The 26928-nt window shown below is 46.9% G+C and overlaps 1 protein-coding gene across 2 annotated transcripts in view; it reads right to left on the bottom strand.

The window, feature by feature from the left end:
* Positions 1 to 18990, bottom strand: part of LOC122204134 (mediator of RNA polymerase II transcription subunit 15) — a 67268-nt gene extending 48278 nt beyond the window's left edge. For both annotated transcript variants that reach the window (XM_042911367.1, XM_042911368.1), the window contains exon 1: positions 18868 to 18990. In XM_042911367.1, the coding sequence (XP_042767301.1) occupies positions 18868 to 18935 (68 nt within the window). In that variant the 5' untranslated portion in view covers positions 18936 to 18990. The remainder of the gene's footprint in view (positions 1 to 18867) is intronic.
* Positions 18991 to 26928: the final 7938 nt, after the last annotated feature.

Raw genomic sequence — 26928 nt, 5'->3', positions numbered from 1 at the left:
GCTCCTACCGAGGCACCCCCACTCATTGCCTCAGAGAAACCTCATGGTCACCCTGGCCACACCCGAGGCAGCTCCTGTGGGAACTGTCAGCTCCCTGTCGGTCAGCCCTGCTTGTCCTATGAACACCTTGAGAGCAGAGATTGGTATGCAGCAGGCAGTAATCAGTACCACATAACTGCCTATTTTTAACACAAGGAGTGGTAATGCCATGCATTTTGACAGGTCACAATATACAGAATTGAGAATCAGTGTGGCAGATACAGGAGAAATCAATCCTCGAATAAGCACACCCAGGCAGCAGAAGCCAGGGTGACAGGAAAGGTATGTGCCAAGATGGGTGGAAGTGCTGGGCACTGGACCTGCAGGAAGCAGACAGAGGAAGAAGGGCCTGGGCTCCAGAATCACCCAGAAATCACACATACTGGGGGCTCAAATTCCAACCTGGCCACTGGCCAGCTCCGGGTCTTGGCAGAGGCACTCCATCTCCCCCACACACATACACACACATGCTCCTCATAAAGAAGCTCTCTGAAAGGGCTGTGGTTAGAATGAAGGCAGGTGCACAGAAGAGTCAGGGTGTGAGGACAGGCCCAGCCTTGGCACAGCCTGCACAGCTCCTGTCCAGCATCCGGCCTACATTTTTTTCTGTCCCCAAATTGGGAAACTCAATTTGTCAACTGGAGTTGGTTCATATTCTTTGTAACACAAATCAGTGCAGGATAAGGCAAAAAAACTACAAACTGTGTCCTGGGAAGGTATGCATGGATGTAAGCTCCAAGTGTTTTAATGCTCCAGCCTGCCCCTTGCGACTCCACCCCCCAGCCGGTGACCCTGGATACAGCATCTGGATACAGACGCGGTGTGTCCTTACCTCATGGGGCTGGTCTGAGGATTACAGTAATGATGTCAGGCACTTGGCACACAGGAAGCACTAGGGTGTGTTACAGAAATCAGAAAGCAGTCTGCCTAACTGCGCAGTAAGACTGCATCCCAAAATACCTCCAACGTTCAATGATGCTGGTGTCGCTCCCTTCCTAGCAGATGACAGCAGTCTCCCTCAGGCAGAGCTGCTCTCCTACTGAAGCCGAGCCACCTGGAAGTGTGCCCCAGCAGCTGCACACTTCTCAGGAAGGGGCTTTGAGTGGGTGTGCTGATGAGAAACATTAAGCGGCCTTCCCTGCTCTCCGGCTGCCTGACCCTCCCATCATGCTCCATTCCAAAGGGCCCTGGTTCACACCCAAGGGTCTTTCCACCTCTCCTGACAGCACCCTCTTCAATGCCACACGCTTCTCCAGACTCAACCACCTCTGCCATTGCTGAACGTGTGCTCACATTCACAGAAGAGCGAGCCCGTCTGGTCTCCTGCTGCTGTCTAAAGCAGGAAGGTTCTTTCCTCTCTCAGTCACTCACCCTCCTAGCTTCAGGTGGACAGGATGCCCATCTATCTGTGTGAGGCTTCTGTTCTGCCCCGAGGAAACCTCTCCTCATTTGAGAACCACACAACCATCAAGCAACTGACCTCTCACAAGGCAGGAATTTTGCCAGCCCCGCCTCTCCCCACCCTACAAGAGAAGCCTCCAGATGAAGTGGCACCTGCATGTGCAAAGAGTCTGTTCAACTACCTAGGACCTTGCAGTTTACATGGGTGACCCTTCACCCTGTTTGTGTAAAAGCCCCAATCTTACGAAGCTCAAGATAACAGGAGAATACTTACATAACACTGGGATGAGGAAGGCTTTCCTAAGCACACCATCAAAAGCAGACACCATATAGGGAAAAAGATCTTGCCAAGTTAAAAAAGAATCCTACCACAATTTTACCAACCATCTACCAAAGAGATAAGGAAAAGGTGCCCCTGATACTCCAGACCCTGGGCACTTCAAGTCCGCCGCTGATACCAGAGAAGCAAGGCTCTGGCATCCCTGCTTCCCTATCAGGTGCTCAGGACAGCACCCACCCCACCCTCACCCCATGCCTATGCAATTGTCGTGTATGTGTGGGGGTAAGCTCCCAGCACTTGTGGCACAGCCCAGGAATGCTCTGTTCGGTAAAGCAGAGCTCAGGCCAGCACAAGAGAGAGCTGTCCCACCCTCTCTAAATGCCGGCTGGGTCTAAGCATTGCCCATGGTTGAGGCCTATCCCAAACCTTCTGCCCTGCCTCAGAGGAGGAATCCTATGAGCCCACCCCTAGAAGGGCCAGGAAGTGAAGACAGACCAGAAGGAAAGCAAATCACTACACTGGTCCTGAGCAGGAAACACAGTTTTGACTTAAATTAAGCTAGCTTAAGCCACAGTGCAAATAAACATGTTCCCTGCAATAATTTCATTTAAAAATAAAATTAAATATGAACCTCCAGGCTGGCATAAGGAACTGAACCTGCACGTCTAATTTTGTTCCGTCTTAAAACCCCACTAAAACTACCGATAAAGGAGGATTTTGTTTTTCTTTAACACAAACTCACAAAGCCAGGAAGGACAGGAGTAATGGCTCCAACAACAGGATTTTAGAATCTAGAAAGCCGATGGTCCAGTGGTGATAGACACGGCAAGCTAAGAAAGCAGAGTCCTAAGTAAGTGACAGTGAGGAGGGCTGAGGGCCAACCCAGTGACAGCTCCAGATCTCGGCAAAGCTCAGGACAGGGTGTGGCAGGCACTCAGGAACCAAGGGTAAATGGAAAGATTCCTGTGTGAAAGCCTTCCCCGCATCCCCTCCTCCACTTCACACTGCTGGGTAACCATTCCCACACCAGCAGATACCAGAGATTTATTCTCTGGAGAAGAGTCACTGGACTGGGAGGGGTCAACCCACCCAGGTGAGAGGGCAAGGGGAGGATAATGAAAAAAGTGAACTATGTGGCCACTGAGTGTCTAGATCCACACTAACTGTTGAAGCCCACCTGTCTCCCTTCTGCCCACCCGTGGCTTCCTCCAGTGTAGCACCCAGGCCTTCACTCTACAGCCCAGTGTTTAGAAGACCATGTTTTGGAGGAAAGACACAGAGCCTGAAGCTACATGAACCTCTGGGGAAGCTCCCAGTGGACAAGCCCCTCGTGCTAAAAGCATCCGCCTGCCTTCCTGGTACCCCTGTCCTCTTGAGGTGAGCCACCAACCAAGGGCTTCCCAAGACACCCTTACGTGGCAGATGAAGACCCCATGAGAAAAAATGCCAAGAAACTATCTTTACTATCCAAAGATAAGACATTGCATCCATTTAACAAGAACAGGAGTCTATAAAACAGGAAGTCAGGTTACAAAAAGCAAAGCAAAGAGTTCTTAGGATTAAAAGCATGTTAGCAATGAAAAGTCAGAGATAAAACTGAAATCTCCCACAGAACGCAGCAAAAGGACAAAGAGATGGATATAGAAGATAAAAGATAAATTACAAGAGGACCAAAGGGCCAACATTCAGACACAGGGGGGCAGAGGGAACACAGGGAGAAGAAGGAACGTGACACAACATGATTTGGAGGAACTTTCCCTGAAGCACCAGACATGAGTTGTGGCAGTGAGACAAGTCGCCTCGAAGCTCACTGGGAGAAGTGCTGGGCCCGCACAAGCAGCACGAGAAACAAGAAAACAGCGGGATGCACTTCTCAATCCTTGACTTAGTATTTCCAAACCAGAAGCCCATGTGCACCCAAATGGACATGGCCTCCAGAAATTGAGTTCTTTCTCTAGAAGCTAGTGGGATGAGGGAGTGAATCAAAAAGAACACACCACAGGATACAGGAAACAAGAAACCCAACAATGGAGCTGTGCAGCTCAAGAGACTAGCACTGCCTCTGGCCTGTGCCCATGAGAGCTCCAGAGGGAAGTCCAGGGAAAAAGCCAGAGCTGACAGACAGCCTGGCAGCACTGAGCATGGGGATGACCGTACTGAGCGGTGACTGGAAGATGCAGGAAAAGTCAGCCACAGGTACACAGAAAACTGGGCACATTTTTAAGAAGGCAATTTAATTCTGGAGAAAAAAAATAATGGTCATCTGTAGGATATCATTTGTATAGGCATAAAACGTAAGTATTCCTTACGGATTTACCCAGAAGGTAAAATACTGGCAGAATGAGGGAGAAGCACAGATAATGGCTGTGTAAAGGGAGCTACAGAGAAAGTCAATAGATAATTTATGAAACTCATAAACGTGATGACCTGAGATAGAGGCACATGCACGTTACACGGAATCACGGGCACATACCAGAAGGAAGAGCAGAGAGTCACAGGGGAGTACTCAGTGAGTGGGGACACACCACGGTTTCTTGTCTTTTACCACTCCTTGACTTCTAAAACTGAATGTGCATATATTATTTGATAAAATAAGAATTGAAAGTTCAATGACAAAATCCACATAAAGAGTGTGCCACAGACTCTGCCACAAAGAAATACTTAGTGAACACCAGCTGTTAATAAGGGTCTCCTCGGGCCACCTGCTTGGCTCAGTGGGTAGAGCATGTGACTCTTGAGTTCAAGCTCCATGTGGGACATAGAGATTACTTAAAAAAAAAGGGGGGGTCTCCACCTTTCTTTTTTTTATCATCATTTATTTATTTTGAGAGAGAGCATGAGCGTTCAGGAGGGGCAGAGAGACAGAATCCCTAGCAAACTGTATGCTGACATTGTAGCAACACAGGGCTCGAACACACAAACTGTGAGATCATGACCTGAGCTGAAAATCAAGAGTTGGACACTTAACCAACGGAGCCGCCCAGGCGTCCCTCCTTCACCTTTCTAATCCTTCCAGACTCAGACAACACGGAGACATGATGCTCACACTTCATTGCCAATTTTGACCCCAGGAGCATCCCAAAAAGCCTACCACACATTCCACAGCCCCTCAGTCAGAGAAGTCCTGAGCAAAGCAGTCCCCTGCATCCTCCCATCCAGCTGAAAAAGCCCCTTCCTGTCCACCCCAACCCCCAAAGCGCAGGACTGTTCGGTTGGGTCTTCAACCTTCACCAAGTCCTTAGGAAGCTCCAGAGCAGCCTCCCGTGCCTCTCTTGGTCTCCTCTCCTCTCAGTTCCGTGGCAGCAGTTTACTGCCCCAGGTGGTTTCGTCTAGGAGGCAGGCAATGACTAGACACCAATTGTTCAATCACCAATAGTAACCAATGCAAACACCTGGCCTCAACAGGGAGTGGGCCTTCTTGACCTCACAGGTAGCCATTAGCAGAACACAACTGCTTCCTTTTCTTTGTTGCCATCCTTCTGCATTCCGGTTCTCTGACTTTTTGAAGAAATATAAAGTGTTTTCTAACTAGATAAAAATCTGTGTTTCAGAATTTAGCCAGCCACCTACATGTAAGGAAAGAATATTTTAGTCTTGCAGAAAGAAATTTCTTAATCATACAAACACAAGAGACTGAAAGCACTTTCTTCTCACATTCCTCTTGGTTTGTTTGATCAAGCTCTCCAAATTCTGCCCTCAAGATTTCTCAATCCCCAACGAACTGGATCAACAGAAGAACTACTCCTAGAGAGAATATCATTGCCCTGAAAAGAGCATGTTATTTGAGCTAGTTCAGAAGACCTACAACCTTTGTCATTTACTCCAATCTGCTGGTTTGGCCTCAACAGGTCCAGGAGAGTCCTCGAGATCCCTGTTCAGGCACTGGCCTCTGGGCTCCAGGCCTGCAACCACGTGCTGAGGATTCTCTCTGCCAAGCCAATAATTTATTAAAATGCTTATCTCACATGATTTTGTGGTATTTGGAGAGTAAAGCCCTATCGTCTACAGATCTGCACTCAAGGACTAGCAGTTGACATCATATGGTGTCTGGAATGTGATTGAAAATAGTCCAGAAGTGGGTGGAGAGTGATGGGTGAAACTGGCCATATGTTGCTAACTCTCCAAGTACCTGAGAGAACATTCTTCTATCTCTACTTCTGCAAATATTTGGAAAAGGCCATAATGGAACTTTTAACAAGATAGTAAATAAAAAGCTCGTGTCAAGCATGCAGGATGACTGCGCAGAGGAGCTTGGAGAAGGCTTACTCCCAAGACTGCCTCACTGTGAGGCCATCTTGGCTGTCACACAGGGAGTGACCATGCACTCTGAGTCACCCTGGCTGCACAGTCCCCCTCAGCCTAGGGAAGCATGGCCCTCTAGAATGCAGCAACCAATAAATGTCTTAAGAAATCTCCCACACCAGAGGTCAGTCCAGTTCCTCACAACCCAACCACGGGAAGAGTCCCATTGGCCAGAAGCTTTGCTGTTGTCCATGCCTCATATAAAATGGGGCCATAGCACACAGGTCCCAGCCAGAGTCACCCCCAGGAGATGAACACAATCTGAGCTGTGAAAAAGCCAAAACTCAAACCAAACTCAAGAGTTGAAGTATAAATTTTAAAAAAATTAAAGTTAAAAAAAAAAAGTTCAAGTATAAAAATATACAGGTATAAATAAACAAACAGAGGTGTGTGTGTGTGTGTATATATATATATATATATACACACACACACACACATATATACTCACATATTTAAAATACATACATATCTTGGCACAAAAACAGACCCTCAGATCAATGGAACAGAATAGAGAACCAGACAGAAATGGAACCACAAATGTATGGCCAACTAATCTTTGACAAAGCATGAAAGAATATCCGATGGAATAAAGACAGTCTTTTCAGCAAGTGGTGCCAAGAAAACTGGATAGCGACATGCAGAAAAATGAACCTGGGCCACTTTCTCACACCATACACAAAAATAAACTCAAAATGGATGAAAGACCTAAGATAGAAAGCCATAAACATCCTCAAGGAGAAAGCAGGCAAAAACCTCTTTGACCTCGGCTGCAGCAACTTCTTATTCAACATATATCCAGAGGCAAGGGAAACAAAAGCAAAAAGGAACTATTCGGACCTCGTCAAAATAAAAAGCTTCTGCACAGCAAAAGAACAATCAGCAAAACTAAAAGGCAACCGACGGAATGGGAGAAGATATTTGCAAATGACGTATCAGGTAGAGTTAGTATCCAAAATCTATAAAGAACTTACCAAATTCCACACCCAAAAAACAAATAATCCAGTGAAGAAATGGGAAAAAGACATGCATAGACACTTCTCCAAAGAAGACATCCAGATGGCCAACCGACACATGAAAAAAGGCTCAACATCACTCATCATCAGGGAAATACAAATCAAAACCACAATGAGATACAACCTCACACCTGTCAGAATGGCTCACATTAACAACTCAGGCAACAACAGATGTTGGCGAGGATGCAGAGAAAGAGGATCTCTTTTGCATTGTTGGTGGGAATGCAAGCTGGTGCAACCACTCTGGAAAACAGTATGGAGGTTTCTCAAAAAACTAAAAATAGAACTACCCTACGACCCAGCAATTGCACTACTAGGTATTTATCCAAAGGATACAAGTATGCTGTTTCAAAGAGACACACGCTCCCCAGTGTTTATAGTAGCACTATCAACAATAGCCCAAGTATGGAAAGAGCCCAAATGTCCATCGATGGATGAATGGATAAAGAAGATGTGGTATCTATATACAATGGAGTATTACTCGGCAATCAAAAAGAATGAAATCTTGCCATTTGCAACTACATGGATGGAACTGGAGGGTATTATGTTAAGTGAAATGAGTCAGAGAAAGACAAATATATGACTTCACTCATAGGAGGGCTTTAAAATACAAAAAAGATGAACATAAAGGAAGGGAAACATAAATAATATAAAAACAGGGAGGGGGACAAAACATAAGAGACCCTTAAATATGGAGAACAAACAGGGTTACTGGAGGTGTTGTGGGAGGGGGAATGGGCTAAATGGGTAAGGGGCATTAAGGGACCTACTCCTGAAATCATTGTTGCACTATATGCTAACTTGGATGTAAATTTAAAAAAATTAAAAAATAAATACATTTTAAAAATAAATAAAATACATACATATCAAAGCATACACCCACAGAAGCAGGACTGAAGAGAAAAAATTAAACTGTCAGCAATAGCCATCTCTGGGTAGAGAGAGTATGGAAAACATCTTCCTGTTTTGAAATCCTCTACAATGTTATCTGAAAGGGAATTAAGTACTGCACCCATCAGTCCTGAACACAATGACCAAAACAGGAGACAGAGGCAGGCCCAAGCTGCTGGGACTGGCTTCCCTGCCCACACCGCCCCACCCCAGTCTCTCCGCACGTCTCCTCTGCCCACCACACCCACCGCCAGAGCCTTCTGCCTGGCCTCCTCTGCCACTCCCACCCACTTCACAACTGCAGCTAACTGCTCTTCCAAGTTTGTTCCTTGCATCACCCACTGGCCGCTAGACTCTCTCCTTGGAAGGGTTGACACCCCACACACTCCACACACCATCACCTTAAATTTTTTCATTTATTTAATGTTTATTTATTTTTGAGAGAGAGACAGACAGAGCACGAGCAGGGAAGAGGCAGAGAGAGAGGGAGACACAGAATCCCAAGCAGGCTCCAGGCTCTAAGCTGTCAGCACAGAGCCTGACACAGGGCTCGAACCCATGAACAGAGAGATTATGACCTGAGCCGAAGTTGGACACTTAACTGACTGAGCCACCCAGGTGTCCCTATACACCATCACCTTGTACCCCACCTGTCAGAAGCAGCACAGAATCAGGGCCCATCTCCCTCAGGGGTGCATATCTGTGTCTTTCTCCTCCCCTTCCTCCTGCATGTACACACAGTTGCCAAATTTCAAAGCTTCCTTACATATAGGGTCTCTCCCTCCTAAATCATCCTCTCCATTCCCACTGTCGTGGCACCTAGTGGGTCTCAAATTTGAGTATGCATTCAAAATCAACAAGGATGCTTATTATAAAGGCAGGTTCCTTGACAATGTCAGATGTTGGTAAGGATGTCTGACAAGGGGAACACCCCACGTGGCTGGTGGGAAAAGTAAATGGATACATACCACCTGGGAAAACTGTCTGGCAGACTGCACCCCAACGTCCATCGAGTGTAGAACAGAACAGAAAAGTGATCTGGGGTAGAGTTGCACAATGGATGACACATGGCATAAGTAAGAATGGCTACCTAAAAGGTTGATCATCCATCACAGACATGCTAATTGAAAGAAGCTGCTGAGTGAAAGAAGCCAGACATGGTGTGACTCCAATGACAGGGAAGTTTAGGAACAAACGTCTCCCTGGCCTGGGAAGCCAGAAGAGTGGGGGCACATTGGCTGAAGCACAGGGGGGAGCCTGCTGGGTGCTGGGCCTGTTCCAGATGCAGACCTGGGCTGTGGCTAAGGGGGTGTTTTCATGTGTGAACATTCATCTGGTAGCGTCATGCTGAAGATGTGTCCTTGTGTCATTCACTGAAGTAGGTTTGTTATACTTCAATATAGAGAGGCACCATGTGAGACAACCAGAGCTCCTAAGCCCTGACCCCATCCCCAGGTTGGACTGGATTGGCCTTGAGCCTGAGTTCCTAGTACACAGCACCTGGTGAGGATTTGCTCTGCATTTTCACAGGCCTGAATCCCTCCATCATGAATCAGAGCAGACCCATGGCTTTTGGAGGGCACAGAGTGTTCCATTAGGGCTTCTCAGAGCAAATCTGGCATTCTTTGTAACAGGTGCTCCATGCCACACACAGTGGCCAGATCACTCAATAAAACATCACCTCTGATGAGGATTGAGAGGGAGTCAGAAAGGGGAGAGGGGGCAGAAAAGAAGGATGAGCCTCTGGAGGTGTGGAGAGGGGGGAGTTCTGGTCCAGGCCCCTTAGCCTGGATGTGCCCACCTGCCTGTCCCTCTCCTGGACTGGATGCGAGTGGGTCAGCTCAAAGGCAGCTGGGTCACTCCTATTCCCTACCCACCCCTATCCGCGCCCCCCCCCCCCCCCCGCCTCCAGCAGATTCCCAGGTGGGGAACTTAGAGAAGACTGTGGGGCCAAGGGCAAAGAGAAAACAGGGTCCAGAAGGAGGAGGGAGCAAGACAGAACTTGGCTGTTATTCACCAAGCATGAGCTCCAAGATGTGTATAAATGAGAAAATGGGTAAACCTGAGGGAAGGGTGTACCCAAGCACTCTATACTATCCTTACAATTCTGCATGTTTGAAACACTCTCAAAATAAAAAGCTCAAAGTAAGGAGAACAGGGACTTCAAGAGGTCAAATGTCTTCTCCAAAGGCTCACTGCTCTAAGTAACAGCTATGCCACCTCAAGATACTTAACTCATTCAATCAGTGATCTTTATTAACCCTCACCATGTTAGCAAGTGATTTGTTATTAAAATGGAAGGGAGCATCTCCATCACAGTATAGGTTTCAAGATTATTATGCCTGGGCTTCTAATGTATCTTCTTTGTTCTCCAGGATTGGATACTCATTTGTTTATCTGTTAAACAGAACCACCTACTAACCGCCTGGACTCTCCATCTTTAATTTTTTTTTTTTTTTTAACGTTTATTATTGAGAGACAGAGAGAGACAGAGCATGAGCATAGGAGGGGCAGAGAAAGGGGGAGACACAGAATCTGAAGCAGGCTCCAGGCTCTGAGCTGTCAGCACAGAGCCCGACGCAGGGCCTGAACCCACAAACCACGAGATCATGACCTGAGCCGAAGTCAGATGCTTAACCAACTGAGCCACCCAGGCGCCCCTGAACTCTCCATCTTTAAATAAATGTCTTGATTTTTAAAAAAAGGCTCAGAATGCGAAGTGGTTCAATGTTTAGGTAGCACTGATGGAGAGAAAGCCCTGGAAGGCCATCAGAAGAGAAGCCAGCACTGCTTTCCACCATCCTACCTGTGATTATTATGCACCTCTTATCTAAGCCAAGGCATCATGCCAGGAGCTCAATGAGATGCAGAGGTATAAGACCAGATCCTACACTCTAGGAATTCATAATACTGTTGGCAAGGCAAAAAAAAATAATGATGAGTGTAAAAATAGCAAAAAAGAGTTAATCTGTTTAGTACATGCCAGGGTGCACCCAGTGCGGGCCCTACAAACTCAAGAGGAAGTAAGAATTGCCATGGTCTGAGCCATCAGGGCTCATGAGAAGGGGATGATGCCAAAGCCAAACCTCCAATAGGGAAGAGAAAGAACAGAGAAGTATGAAACCAGAGGGCCTGGCATGGAGGAGGGAGCATCTGGCTGGGCCTCTCATACCAGCATGGTGGGAAAGCCATCTGGAAGGACAGTTTCAGATTGAAAGGAGAATGCTTCTTAAAAGGGGTGGAAAGAAGCGTCTTAGGAAGGCTGTGGTGGCACTCAGGGCCCAGATGAGGGAGGACATCCACACTGAAGGCAGAACACATGTGATTTTCCACCTTATGGTAGCTATCTGTGACCATGGCTCCATCTTCCTCATGTGCACACAGGGCACTTCATCTGGACCACATGTTCTGCTTGCTAACCTGTTCTCAGTATCATTGGGTTATGAACATCTCTCGTGTCATTTTTTTAAAAAGATTTTTAAGTAATCTCTGCACCCCAAAGTGGGACTCAAACTTACAACCCCAAGATCAAGAGTCACATGTTCTACCGACTGAGCCAGCCAGGTGCCCCTCCCATGTCTTTTTTTTTTTTTTAATAAAGTTTATTCATTGGGGGGGAGAGGGAGGGAGTGACAGGAAGAGGGAGAGAAATAGAAAGAGAAAATGAATGAGCAGGAAAGGGACAGAGAGAGAGCGGACAGAGGATCCAAAGTGGCCTCTGCACTTACAGCAGAGAGCTCGAGGCAGAGCTCAAATTCAAACTGTGAGATCATGACCTAAGCTGAAGTCGGATACTCAACCAACTGAACCACCCAGGCGCCCCGTCTCATATCATTTTTTTTAAGCAATTTTAATGTTTATTTATTTTTGAGAGAGAGCGCAAGCGCACAAGTGGAGGAAAGGTGAAGAGAGGGGGACAGAGGATCCGAAGTGGGCTCTGTGCTGACAGCAGAGGCTCGAACCCATAAACCATGAGATCATGACCTGAGCCAAAGTTGACGCTTAACTGAGCCACCCAGACACCCTCTCCCATGTCATTTTTTAAAAATTGTTTTAATGTTTATTTTTGAGAGAGAGAGAGAGAGAGAGAAACAGAGCATGAGTGGTGAAGGAGCAGAGAGCAGGAGACAGAATCTGAAGCAGGCTCCAGGCTCTGAGCTGTCAGCACAGAGCCCTACACGGGCCTCAAACCCACATGCAGTGAGATCGTGACCTGAGCCCAAGTCGGAGCTTAACTGCCTGAGCCACTCAGGTGCCCTTCCCATATCATTTTTAACAGCAGCACTGAACCTGCCATCTCCAGCTCCCACAACAAATCTAATCCAGCTCCACTGCTGGCTAATCTCCCCTGTCCCACTCCTGACTTGATGTGGGCATGAGCATCCTCACTGCCAACAGATTTTGAATACTCTCCTCCCTATAGCCTTGGAGGAAATGCCTAAGGAAGTAGACATTTTAAGCTTACGGGAATAAACGGTATTGCCAAATGGCCTTCCAGAAAAATGGCCTCATTTATGTGCCTCCAGCAGCAGCTTGTGAGGAATGTCGGTTTGTCTGTGTCTTCCTGTTCATGGTTCACTTTCTCCAACTTGGGGCGCCTGGCTGGCTCAATGGGCAGAGCATGTGACTCTTGACCTCAGGGTTTGGTTTTGTTTTTTAATTTATTTTTGAGAGAGAGAGAGAGCATACAAGCCGGGGAGGGGGTAGAGGGGGAGACAGAGAATCTTAAGCAGGCTCCATGCTCAGCGCAGAGCCCAATGTGGGGCTCCATCCCATCACCCTGGGATCATGACCTGAGCCAAATTCAAGAGTCAACGTTCAACCGACTGAGCCTGAAGCTGAATGTGGGTACATGGGCATGGGGTCTTTATACTACTTGGTTTCTGGATTTAAACATTCCATTTTGAATTCTTAAAAATTCATTAGAATTCCTTTAAAAATGTGCCCTCTAGTATGGAACCAACATTATTGCCCTGAGGAATGCTTTAAAGGGTACTCCCCTGCCCTGCATGACAGTGGCATGATGATCATGTGACCACCGGGAATGCCAAACATGGAGCCTGGGCTAACCACCCACCTTGTCACAAATGGTAGTAAGAGTCGGAAGACTTCTGGTCAGGAATGGATGTTAAGGGCTGCAGGTGTGGCAGGTGGGTGGGATCTCTTACAAAAGGGAGCTGGTGAGCCTGGGAGGCTGGCTACAGCCTGTGTGGAGGCCAAAGATCATCAGAGGCTTGCTGGCTGGCCCTTCCGCCACTGTTTGGGTCGCACTGACTCACAGGGAGTTGCTAAAACGGATGCCCACTGGCACTGGCTTGGGTTAATTTCCAGAGCTGCCATCTCCCCTCTACCCCTAAAAAAGGCATGACCTCTCTTTCAGATTATAAGGCAGTTTGCCTCTCCTGTCCTGCCATGGTTCAGCAAACATTCATTTGTAATATGTAGAGCATAACTATAAGCAGCAGTGACTTCTCCTCTACACCTCAGTTTCTTCCCCTTAAAAACAGGAGTAACAAGTGCATCGAATGACTCTGCAGGCATGAAGTCAATGGGCTAACATAGGTCACCTCCTGCAACAGGGGTTCATGTCAGCTGCTGTGTTGCTGCTGTTAAGGAAGCCCTGGACCCCTGAGCAGATGAGGGCTCACATCCCTTCAGGTTACTGTCACTCCTGGTCTAGAGGCAGTAGGGCCAAGGGTCAAGACTCTTGAAGTCAATGGCTCCACGATCACTTCCTGATTGCTGTCAGGGGCAGCAAGGCTTAAGGTGGTCAGACAGATGGGCCCCTGGCCTCAGGGAATGAACATTTTAGTGGTGGCTTATACATAGAAGCCTGCAAGCCAGCCCAGTTGTTGAGATACCGACCAGGCTATCAAGAAAGCAGAGGGGCTCAGGAGCTTCCCCACTGGAAAACAAGGGCCAGAATCGCACCAGGAGGGTACCAGGCTGTTGGGATGCCTGAACGCAATAAGCCACAGAAAAAGCTCACCCAAGACTCGCTCACTTCTGCTTGGAGGATAAAACATAACCCACAGGCAGAATCTAGACATGCAAGTTTCAGGGCATTCCCCATCCTTCTTCCTAAGGCCTCTCCAGGACCTTGGAAGTTGCTGTTCAGTTGTTTGTTCTTTGTTCCTTATGTTTTGTTTTGCTTTGTTTTATTACGTTTCTGGCTAAATAGCACTCAACTTTCTCCTTATGGTACAGGCAGAAAGCTCTCCATCTCCTAGGTCGCAACTTGGAGCTCAAATCTCTTTCAGAGGCTGACTTGTCTGCCCTGAGTTTGCTTCATGCTCCCTAATCTCCTGGCACTTGAGTAGAGAGCCCTGATACACGCTGCCCTTCCCCCACCACCCGTATCTCCTCCCCTCTGCAATCTGTTCAACCCAACAGACATTTATTTATTTCATGTCTATATGTGCAACATGCTGTACTAAGAAGTGGGAGGCATAAAAAGTCTCAAGAATAAGATGGAAGAAAAATTTAGAAGAACCGGAAGAAGTGATTGACGAGGTCCTTTCATTCATTCACTGCTTACCTACTCCATTCCAGGCACAGTGCCGGCAACTACAAATACATGCTTGTTCTCTGGGATCCTACAGACCAGACCCATGGTCAACACTAATCCAATAATTCCCCCAGGAAGGCCCAAGGTCCACAAAGGCCAGCTTGAGAACTCTAAGGGGGGCTTCTCCTGGAGTGCTGCGGGGACAGTAGATGTTCAATGAAGAAATGATCTGAACTCACCAACAACATCACAACTACCCTCCCCACGAGCTCCTTTAAGTGTCATCAACTCCCATAACCAGCCTTGGGGGTTTCACCTTCACCTTCCAGGGCTCCTACTCCTGCAAGAGCCTAAGGAGGAGGCATCTGCTAGGGTTCAGGTGGAGGTCTTTTTATTTTCCCTCCACCTTCCCTGTTAAGACAGACTGGACTCCAGCCATTTCATAGATAAAGATGATGGTCCAGAAAGGTTAAGTATCCTGCGCATGGTCATTTGGGCTAACAAGTAGAGAAAATGGGGTTTCCAGAGCTTCACAATGCACACTGGCACAGGTAAAGAAGACCACTGTAGAGAGAGCGGCGCACGCAGCCTCTAGGAAAACACTTACTCTTGCACATCTCAACAAGTGTTTTATTTGCCAGGTGCCATGTTTCATAGGACTGGGGTCCCACTAGAAACTACAAGGGGCTGAGATCCAACACATCGAAGGAGGTGACCCACTTTGGCCAGGTAGGCAGGGAAGGATCTGGAGTATTTGTTATTTAAGCAGACATTTAAAGGAAAGGAAGAGAAACTGGTCATGGGGGGGGGGGGGGGGGAGTCTACCCATTGTCAAATACCCTAAATACTTGGTAATAACTTGTTTAAAAAGAGAAAAAAAAAAAAACCTTAGAATGTTCAAGAAGCTGAAAAACCACAGAGAATGGAGCAAGCTGGGGGGTTTGAGAAGAGGTGGCTAGGCCAGGCCACCTGGAGTCTTATTAATGCTAAGAGAAGTCACAGAAGGTTTTCAGCAGGGCAGCAGAGAGCAAGGGGAGGTGCAGTCCAGAATGGGCCCAAATGAGGTAGAGGCGGTGGAGGGCTAAGAAGAGGCTATACTACAGAGTCCCTGCAAGGGCTCTCCTAACCAGCCCCAACTCAAAACTGCTTTTTCTCATGATGGACAAGAGACTAGATTATTGGGCCTGTGATCTGAAGCACTGTTCTCTTGGTAGATACTCAAGAGCAAGATGGAGAAAGTGAACGAGCTATCAGATGCTTCTCCTTCTGCTGAAACTCCCCAGCTCTTCACTATGCTTTCTTTACTCCCTCACTCATCTATAAACTACTCGGGTTCAAAACATTTCCCAAGATAACCACCTTCAACCAACAGCATGAACACCAGAGGAAGTCAGAATTAAACCCATGAACACAACAAATCAAGGTACCAAGAATCATGATTTTCAAAGTGAACCATAGAGATAAAACAGACAAATCTGCGAACTCAGAACACCACATCATGCTAGGCAGACAACCTCTGAAACTGCTCATCCCAGCAGTGGTAGCAGAAGGGCTCCCAAAGATGTCCATGGGAATCCATGAACACGCTACGTTATATTTACAGAGATAATTAAAGTTATGCACTTTAAAATAGGAACATCACCCTGGATTATCTGAGCGGCTCCAATCTAATCTGAGTCTTTACTAGAGAATTTTCTTGGCTGAAGTCAGAAAGATGCAGTAGAAGAACCCACACCTAATGGAGGGGGCCAAAATACAAAGTGTGAGACTGAATACAGGCCGCTTCCAGGAACAAAGACTGACCACTGGCTAACAAATAGTAAGGCACAAGAACACCTCAGTCCTACAACTGCATAGACTGAATCTGACCAACAACCTGAATGAGCCTGAAAAGCAAATTCTACTGCAGAGCCTCTGGGGGAAAAAAATGCACACCTAACCAACGTCTTGATTTCAGCTCTGTAAGACCCTAAGCAGAAGACTCAGCTGAGTCCACCTAGATCTCGGATCTACAGAAACTGCCAGGTAATAAATTTGTGTTGTTTTTTTTTTTTTTTTTTTTTAATTTTTTTTTCAACGTTTTTTATTTATTTTTGGGACAGAGAGAGACAGAGCATGAACGGGGGAGGGGCAGAGAGAGAGGGAGACACAGAATCGGAAACAGGCTCCAGGCTCCGAGCCCAGAGCCTGACGCGGGGCTCGAACTCACGGACCGCGAGATCGTGACCTGGCTGAAGTCGGACGCTTAACCGACTGCGCCACCCAGGCGCCCCAATTTGTGTTGTTTTAAGCCACTGTATTTGTGGTATTTTGTTACGGCAACTAGGGAAAAACTAACACACAAGCAGCTATCTGGTGGAAAGGAAAGGAAAGGAAAGGAAACGGGAGGGGAGGAGAGGAGAGGGAAGGGGAGGGGAGGGGAGGGGAGGGGGGAGGGGGGAGGGGGAGGGGGAGGGGGAGGGGAGGGGAGGGAAGGGAAGGGAGGAAAGGAAAAGAAAAGAAAGAATCCAACTTCCCTAGAAGCAGAAGGAAGTTGAATTATGAAGTATACAGTCAGTCAGTCCTTGACACCCAGAGACTCTTCAATCGCCCTCCTTAACCTCTGACTCTCCCCCCACCCTCCCCAATTTCCTTTGATGACAACTCATCCTTCTGGTTCTTTGGTCTCCCCAAAGAGAAATCACTGCCCTGGGGGCTTTTCTTGCAGGAGCTCTGAAGTGGACCATCCATCAAGATTTCAGCTATAGACAACTCCAGGGCATCCAAAAAACCCCAAAAGCCAAAAAACAAAAAAACCCCAATATTATCGGATTCTGCAATATCTGCAGAATTGTCCCCAGACTACTCCATGGCAGTGCCCAGAGCCACTAACTCTACAGTCCCTATGCCTTCCACTGTACTAAGAGGCTTCCCAACATTCCATCCCACTTCCTTCCTTCCACACTGCTGCATTCCACCCCCTCCAGTTAGTCATCAAGAACTGTCTATGCTTGCTCTCCCCTATCTCTGGAATGGTCTTCCTCTTTCAGTTTCCACCACTGTCTACTGCAGACCTTTATAATCTCCTGCCGACTAGGTCATTCCACAACCATTTTATGGAGCAACGTGACAGGCAGTGATCTAGCAGTAAGAATATAGGGATGAAAAATGAAAGGTCCCCAAACCCCAAGAGTTCAAAACTCATAATGGCCTAATTGGCCTCTCTCTCTCTCTCTCTCCTCTGTTCTTGATCCATCTCCAGGGACTCAGGGAATCTTCCCAACTTTGGCATTTCACTACCTCAAAGCAGGCCACATGCCAAATACAGGCTCAACTCCTTAGCACAGCACTCCCACCACTAACATGTCAGCACCTGCTCACCCTCATTCCATTACCATCTCCTGAACCTCCTTACTCCTCAAACTCCAGAAACCAGCCTACAGCAATGTCCTCCATGCAGTGAGCATTCACACTTCTCCACTATTCAGCCTGGAACGATGGCCTTTCACACTCCTACTTGTTTTTTTAGGGCTCAGTTTATTCGTTACCTACTCCACAGACTGCTCTTGGTCTGCTCACGCAAACTGACAATTCCTCCCAGAAGAAAGACGGCACTGTAACTACTCCTTTGTGGTAGCGCGTTCCCTGAGGGCAGAAGCTGTCTCAGGTAAATTTGTGGCTATCACCGCACCAGTAAGCTCAGCAAAAGACTGCTAAACGAAACAAGTAGTCGGTGGTGAAACCTAGGGCGCACTGGCAGCATGGAGGGGTTCAGCAGCTGAAACTGGGGACAAAGCACTAACCCCAGCTCTTCATTCCGTCCTCCCAACCAAAGGTCGCTTCCTGACAACCTCTTCCTGCCACCCCTCGAGAAATCCACACTGGGACGGGACTGGGGGGGCGGCGGAGGCAGGTTACCCCTAGATTCTCCATCCCCTACCGCCCTCAGCCCCAAGCACCTAGCCTCCGAACGTCATCCTCCAGCCACCCTCTTCCAATTTCTTTCTCTCATTCTGATGCGCTTTTCTTAAAGAGGAATCACAAAACACCCAGATCTGCTAAAGCCGCCACGGGCTGCCCCTTTCCTTTTTCGAATTCAGTGTTGATTCAAAGCAGGGGAAAGTCTGCAACCAAAGCACACAAATGACGAATGAGAAAGCTCAGGACGATGACTCATAACCCAGGACTCGCTGGTTTGCAGAGTTCGGCCCCAGGAAAGCTAACGAACAGTCCGTATCAGCGAAGAACGGAAGGGACAGCCGAAGGCTCGGCCGCGCCCTGGCGGGGCTCACGCGAGTCCCTGGCGCCTTCGGCCTCCCGGCACCCCCAAGCCCCCGCGGGTCCGGCCGCCCTAGGTCTCCCACGGGTCGGGCTCGGCCTCGCCCTCCGCGCGCAGGGGGGCTTGAGGGGGGAAAGGTCCGGGGATCTCGGCCTCTAGACCGGCCCCTACTCACATTTGACTGACCAACTTCTGCCGGAAGGCGGCGCTCCGCCAGTCGGTCTCCTGCCCCGAAACGTCCATGCCGGTCCCTCCGCTCCCACCGCCCGCGTCCCGCTCTGCCGCCGCTGCCGCTGCCGCCGCCTCTACCGCAGCGCCAGGCCTAAACCCGGAAGCCGTTGGAGGCGCCTCTGCCGCGCCGGAAGCCGAACGGGGATTGTGGGAAATGGAGTCGCGCGCGAGGGCCTATGGGAAATGGAGTTTCAAGGCCCAGCCGGGCAACTTCTCGGCGCCCGCCCCATCCCGCGTACCCCAAATCGCTGGCCTCTCTCCCAGCGCGGCTGTCGCGCGGGACGTTGAGCCCACATGCTCTGGGCTGACGAGAGCCGGTGTGCGGGAAACATGGCTGCATAGTAGTCCTGATACTGCCCTTAGCAGGCCCACGCTGGCCACCTGCATTTCTTGCGACCCTACTGCGTGCTAGTCTCACCAAATCAATGAGATCCGCACCTTTGGGCAGAGCTGCTAGCAGTCTACAGATGAAATGGAAAGATTGTTTATCTGTCAAATATTTATCAGCACCTACTGTGAGCCGAGTACTGTGCCAACATGATCCAGGTTCTGCTTTCCTGCCACTACCTTGCAGCGCCACATGCAAAGCGTGACCAGATAGACTTTTGTTACTGCTTCTGTTAGACTTGCAGAATTTCATATCCCACTGTATTTTGTAAGGGGTGGGGATGTAAGGAGCCTAAACTAAATCACATTTATTAAGTTTTAGACATGGGAAATCTTGCTTGGCCCAAGAGCCATGTCCTGTTCATGGAGAACACAGTCCAGATCCTCGCTGGTGGCCAGATATCACACAGACTTGTTGGGTGGAGGCAAGTGAGCTGGAGGTAGGATGCAAGGGAGTGAGAGGGCCTGAGGACGCTTTTAGAAGGATAAAAGTTCTGCTGGGTAGGATATATGTGGCCCTTGTCAGTGCCAAAGGGAAGGGAGGATAAGTGGCAAAAATTCTGAGCCAAAATGGTCCACAAGTGCCAAGTGGACAATCACCAACATGAGCCTCAGAGAGTATGAGCTGGCACCTACTGTTGCCTGTTGAGTGCCAGGCCCAGGCTAGGCTGGGTACACCCCCTGTCTGGGTGTCCCAGGCAGGAGCTTAGGGTGGGGTGGAAATTGAGAGAGGAAATCGTGACAGTTTTCCCAGAAAGGCCCCTCTTGCCTACAGGGTTTCAGGTCTTGAGTCTATAAGAAAGCTTTTCACATCTTCAAACTTTTTTTGCTCATTCTCCTGAAAATAAGTTTTAAAACTCTGTATTTAGGATGATCAACTTGTTCTGGTTTCTCTAGGACTCCGTGGACTTTAGTTCTGAGATTCCTGCATCTCTGCAACTCCCTGAATCTAGGCCAACTGGCATAGTTGATGACCCTATCTATATCCCTCTTGCACATTTGTTTTCCTCTTGCACATTTTTAAAAAACATATAATTTGGAGCACCTGGGTGGCTCAGTTGGTTAAGCATCCGACTTTGGCACAGGTCATGATCTCACAGTTTGTGGGTTTAGGCCCTGCATGAGGCTCCGTGCTGCCAGCTCAGAGCCTGTAGCCTGCTTAGGATTCTGTCTCCCTCTCACTCTCTGCCCCTCCCCCACTTGTGTGCACGCATGTGCTCTCTCTCTCTCTCAAAAATAAATAAGCACTTTTTAAAAATTGAGACATAATTCACATACCATATAATTCACCATTTTAAAGTGTATAATTCAGTGTTTTTTAGTATTATTCACACATTCATGAGGTTGGACAACCATCGCCACTCTCTTACACATTTTAATTTTTTTAAGTAGGCTTCACACTCAGCATAGGGCTTAAACTTATGACCCTGAAATCAAGAGTCACATGCTCTACTGTTTGAGCCAGCCAGGTATCCCACTCTTGCATATTTTTAAGTTGACATTTAAATACTTTTCTGTGCACCACTGGAAAGGTATGACTGCAGTGTATCCTATATTGTATATGGGCTCCAAATGCATTTTTTTCTTTTTAAGTATGTTTCATGCCCAGTGCAGAACCCAACATAGGGCTTGAACTCATGACCCCAAGATCAAAACCTAAGCTTAGAACGAGAGTTGGACTTGGGGCACCTGGGTGGCTCAATCAGTTAAGCATCCGACTTCAGCTCAGGTCATGATCTCACAGTTCACAAGTTCAAACCCCGCATGCTGACAGTTCACAGCCTGCAGCCTGCTTTGAATTCTGTGTGTGTGTATCTCTCTCTGCCCCTCCCCTGCTCACACTCTGTCTGTCTGTCTCTCTCTCAAAAATAAACATTAAAAATTAAAAAAAAAAAGAGGTGGACACTTAACTAACTGAACCACCCAAGCACCTCTGCATTTTATTTATTTATTTTGAGAGAGAGAGCAGGAGAGGGGCAGAGAGAGAGAGAGAGGGAGTAAGAGAATCCCAAGTAGGCTCCACACTGTCAGTGCAGAGCCCAATGTAGGGCTCGATCCCACAAACTGTGAGATCATGACCTGAACCAAAATCAAGAGTGGGACGCTCAACCGACTGAGCCACCCAGGTGCCTCAACCACCCCTGCATTTGTTCTTCATGTCCTTGGGCCTGCACATTCCATTCATCAGTTTATGGAAAACATTGGCCTCATAACCTCATTGGTAAAGCCAGTCCTGACTGTCAAATTCTTGGGCAAATGAGACTGAGACTCCCTAGGGTTCTGAAAGTAGAGAGTGAACTTCCTATCACGTTTAACCAAAATGAGCATTGACATTTCTCCCCCTTCTGCACTCTGTTTTGGGAAGGCTGATAGACACAGATTCACAGACAGAGACTGGGAGCTTGTCAAGAGTTTGTCATTGGGATAAAATTAAGTGCTACCCCCTTTGCTGTTTGCTCCAGAGCTCTATTTCTACTTGTTCCTTTGTGGCCCAGAGGTGGTAACTCCTAGGGCAGTGGTCTTTGGTTAGAATCTGGATGCGTGGCCAGGGAAGGAGAGGAGGTAGAGACAACCATAGACTACCTAGCCTCAGGGAGACAGGAGGTCCATGGGAAGGTGGATCCTGAAATGGACCTGTACTCTCTCAGCACCTGCAGACCCCCCTGGGGACCTCAGTGTGAAAGTGGGTAGTTTAGACCCTGAAAAGGAAATGATGGAGGAAGCTGAAGCCATTCCCAGCCTTGACCAATATCCCACACCACTTGAAGGTAAAGTCTCTGCCCTCCTGGTTCCTGCAGGCTACCTTGCCATTGCTGGATTCTGTCACTGGCCACACATTTTATGAATATGATCCTGGGCCCTGCAGGAACTGGGAGCTGGAAGCTTCTGGGGCAGATGAAACTTCCCTGTAGGGAGCCTTGCACATGATCTTTGAGCATTTGTCTCTGTCTCCCTTCAGCCTCATGTGAGGACCCCTCTGATTCCCCACCTTGTTTTGGTGCTCAATCCATGGAAGGTACTCAGCTGCCCCTCTTTCCACCCTAGCACCCTCTACTGTGTTAACCTGGAGCCTCCAATCACCTCTTTGTATGTGGATGGGGGTGGGGGGAGGTGGCGGTGATTATTGCTTCTACAAACAATACATGAAAACTTTAGAAAGGACCAAACATAAATCCCATCTATCAAAGGCAGCCATTATTTATATTTTGATAAATTTTCCTTTTCTCTCTTTCTCTCTCCCTCTATTAGTTTAAAAAATACAACAAATCATGGTGTAGATGCCATTTGATCCTGTGCTGTAAACCTAACATTGTAGAATAAGCATCTCCCAAGGATTAACAAATATTTAGCAATTGGAATTTTAATTATTAATTTATTTATTTATTGTTTTTTTCTTTAAAAAAACTTTTTTTAAGTTTATTTACTTTTGGGAGAGAGAGAGATACAAAGACAGAGACAGAGTGCAAGTGGGGGAGGGGCAGAGAAAGAGGGAGATACAGAATCTGAAGCAGGCTCCAGGTTCTGTTCTGCCAGCACAAAGCCCGACGTAGGGCTCAAACCCATGAACCATGAGATCATGACCTGAGCCAAAGCTGGACTCAACCAACTGACCCACCCAGGGTCAACCAACTGACCCACCCAGGCGTCCCTAATTATAATTTAGATTACAAAACTACATCATGGGAAAACCTATAAACAATCAACTGTAACCGGTGTAAAATACAATTTTAGTAATAGTATCATATACCGACTATGAAATCTGTCATCTTAGTCATTCCCCTGTTCTTGGACCTTTAGATTGTGGATGTTTAATTTCCTATTACAGATAATGTGTGACAAACATTTTTGTGCACAGATCTCTGTTAGTGTTTCAGAAAATTTCCGCAGCCCAGACCTGAGTCCTGGGTCCTGGGGACATACATTTGTAAGCTCTAAATTCATGCATTAAACATATTAAAGAATAATTTTTTTAAATAGGTAAAATCATAACTTTCAAGCAGATATTAACTTATTGAAGAGAAAGCTGTTAGGGGCACCTGGCTGGCTCAGTTGGTAGAGCATGCAAGTCTTTTTTGTTTGTTTGTTTTTTAATGTTTATTTATTTTTGAGAGAGAGGGAGAGAGGGAGACAGAGGATCTGAAGCAGACTCTTGGATGAATGCAGAGAGCCCGATGCAGGGCTCAAACCCACAAACCATGAGGTCATGACCTGAGCCGGAGTCGGACTCTCAAAGGACTGAGACACCTAAGCTGCCAAGCATACAACTTTAAAAGAAAAAAATTTTTTTAACGTTTATTTTTGAGACAGAGAGAGACAGAGCATGAATGGGGGAGGGTCAGAGAGAGGGAGACACAGAATCTGAAAAAGGCTCCAGGCTCTGAGCTGTCAGCACAGAGCCTGATGCGGGACTTGAACTCATGGACCACGAGATCATGACCTGAGCTGAAGTCGGCCGCTTAACCGACTGAGCCACCCAGGCGCCCCCCAAGCATACAACTTTTGATCAGGGTCCTGAGTTCAAGCCCCATGTTGGGTGTGGTGGCTACATGAAAGAAAGAAAGAAAGAAAGAAAGAAAGAAAGAAAGAAAGAAAGAAAGAAAGAAAGAAAGAAAGAAAGAAAGGAAGAAGGAAGGGAAGAAAGAAAGAAAGAAAGAAAGAAAAGAAAGAGGAAGCTGGTAATATATTACCAGCTTTTTAGTATTTGAGAATATTGCACTGAATATGTAAATGAGATAAAACTGGCCTCTTCTGCAGTGGGCGAGAGAAACCATTTGAATCTCCACCTGATATGATTTGCATGTCTACGGACAAGAATTATTTTGCATTGCTATTATCTACATTGGACAGAGTTGTAAATCAGCTAGGGTAAGGAAAGACTAGAATCCGATAAATGAGAAGGGTGTATTCTACACAATGCACAGTACCCCTTGAAGCATGAATTTTCCTTAAGTGCCTATCACATAATTTTTACAATTTTCTACTTTTTTCCAAGAAGAAAGCACTTTGCATGCCCACCAGCGGTTGTCACATTGTAGACTACAAAATTCAGTCTGGGTGAAACTACAGATCAAAGGACCTGGTTTCTTCAACAAGAAGAAAAATACAACATGAAAGGGAACTCAAAGATTAAAGGAGACTTTCGAGGTACCCCAACTATATGAACTATGAGTATGAGATCCTCGTTTGGATCTTGATTCAAATAAACTTCAAAAAGCAACAAAGAAGAACGTGTATAGGATAATAGGGAAATGTGATCCCTTGACTACTTGGTGATATTAAGAAATTATTGTTAATTGTGTGTGTGTGAGAGAATGGAATTGTGTGGGTGGAAGAGGTCAAAGGCAGGATGTTTACACAGCGGACCCTTGAGCTACTCAGAGGTTAGTGTTGCCAACTCCTACGAAGCTGAAAATCTGGAAATCATTTCTAAGTCCTCCAAACTTAACTACTAATAGCCTACTATTGGCTGGGACTCTTACTGATAACATGGCCAGTTAACACCTATTTTATATACTTATTATATACTGTATTCTTACAACAAAGTAGACTAGAGAAAAGAAACTATTATTAAGAAAATTGTAAGAGGGGGCACCTGGCTGCCTCAGTTAGTAGAGCATGTGTCGTGAGTTCAAGCCCCACGATGGACATGGAGTCTACTTAAATAAATATTTATTTATTTATTTATTTAAAAGAAAATCATAGAGGAAAGTACATTTACAGTACTCTACTGTAAAAAGTCCATGTGTAAGTGGACCTGTGCGGTTCCAATCCAAGTTGTTTCAAGGTCAACTGAATTTATAAGGCTTGGTGGGGGCAGGTCTTTTAGTGTTGGAGCCAGAGTAGAATTGGGCAGAACTCCTGATATATAATAGTTTGGGGGTGATGGGCACAGCTAGAGGAGGGTTTGGAAACAGCCCTGAGGAGTAAAAAGTCTTGAAGGCACCCTGTCTTGAGCTATCTGCTACACATTGAGCTATCTGCTGTACTGACATGGGACTATTCCTTCTGATGGTGGCTAGGGCTAGTTGAATAGCCTATTGTTCAGATAAATAGATTCTCAGGAAGTTCCTGAAAGAAACAATACAGTTATTTGCAACCTCATCCTTCTGGATAAAGTCCTGTTCACCCAGTGTGGCATAATAAGAAGTCATCTTGATGGAGACAAGGAGCTAAAGTTTAGGATGGCTTTAATCCTCAAAGCTCTTGTTGTTTTCTGCACAAATGTTAGGATATGAATCTTTTCACAATTTGTCCTCGTCACTTACTGAAAGTTATTGCTACATCACCACCTCTAGATCGCCTGCTATAGGTCATTCCACAGTGCCAATGCACCATAGTTTATTGATGGACATTCACTTTGATTCTGCTTTTTCACAATTGAAAACATCCTCTGCCATGCTGTCTTACATCGTTCTGGGGATATTTCTCCAATACAGACACCCAGAAGTGGAATCATTGGTTGCAGAGAGCCGCTTTACATTTTATTTAAATGGTAATAGCTGCTGCCAATTGTTTTAGGGTATTAGTTATCTAATGCTACTGCATAAAAAATTACTCCACAGCCAAGCAGCTTATGACAGCAGTGACAAACATTTACTATCTTTCACAGGTTTTTTAAAAATTTTTTAACATTTATTTATTTTTGAGAGACAGAGAGAGACAGAGCATGGGCAGGGGAGGGGCAGAGAAAGAGGGAGACACAGAATCCGAAGCAGGCTCCAGGCTCTGAGCTGTCAGCACAGAGCCCCATGTGGGGCTCGAACTCACAAACTGCGAGATCATGACCTGAGCTGAAGTTGGACACTCAACTAATTGAGCCACCCAGGCGCCCTTCAGTTTTTTTTTTTTTTTAACATTTATTTATTTTTGAGAGAGAGAGATGGAGCGCAAGTGAGTGGGGGAGGCGCAGAGAGAGAGGGAGATTCAGAATCCAAAGCAGGATCCAGGCTCTAAGCTCTCAGTATAGAGCCCAACACAGGGCTCGAACTCACAAACCGTGAGATCATGACCTGAGCCGAAGTCAGACGCTGACTGAGCCACCCAGGTCCCCCTCCTATTTTTCACAGTTTTTAGGGGTCAGGAATTCTGGGGAAGGTTAGCCAGGTCCTGGCTCAGTCTCCCTTGAAGTTCCAGGTAGATGCGGGACTTCAGAAGACTATAGTCTGGCAGAGAGACTGGAGGATTGACCTCCAATACAGTTCACTCATGTTCAGCAAGCTAGTAGCTGGCTTTGACAGAGGTGTTCATTCTGTGGAGGCCTCTTCTTAGGGCTGCTTGAGTGTCTTCAGGACATGGTGGCTCACTTGCTGCAGACTCAACAAGACAGAAGCTGCAAAAGCTCAACAAGACAGAAGCTGCAAGACCTGGTCTTGAAAACCACAGGCTTTTTCTTCTGCCTCATTCCATTCCTTGGAAGGCAGTCACTAAGTACCGCCCATATTCAAGGAGAGGAAGTTTGGGCTTTACTTTTTGAAGGGAGGAGAGTCAAATAATTTGCAGATATATTTTAAAACCACCGTGTGCTCCAAACTTGTCATTCTGATTTACATTCTTATCAGCAATGTTTGTATTCTTACCCACACCAACCAACACTGGATCTCATCCTATTTTATATTTG

This window comes from Panthera leo, chromosome D3 (genome assembly GCF_018350215.1).
Source record: "Panthera leo isolate Ple1 chromosome D3, P.leo_Ple1_pat1.1, whole genome shotgun sequence".
Lineage (NCBI taxonomy): Eukaryota > Metazoa > Chordata > Mammalia > Carnivora > Felidae > Panthera > Panthera leo.
The sequence above is the reverse complement of the archived record's forward strand: the minus strand, read 5'-3'. Positions and strand labels throughout refer to the sequence as shown.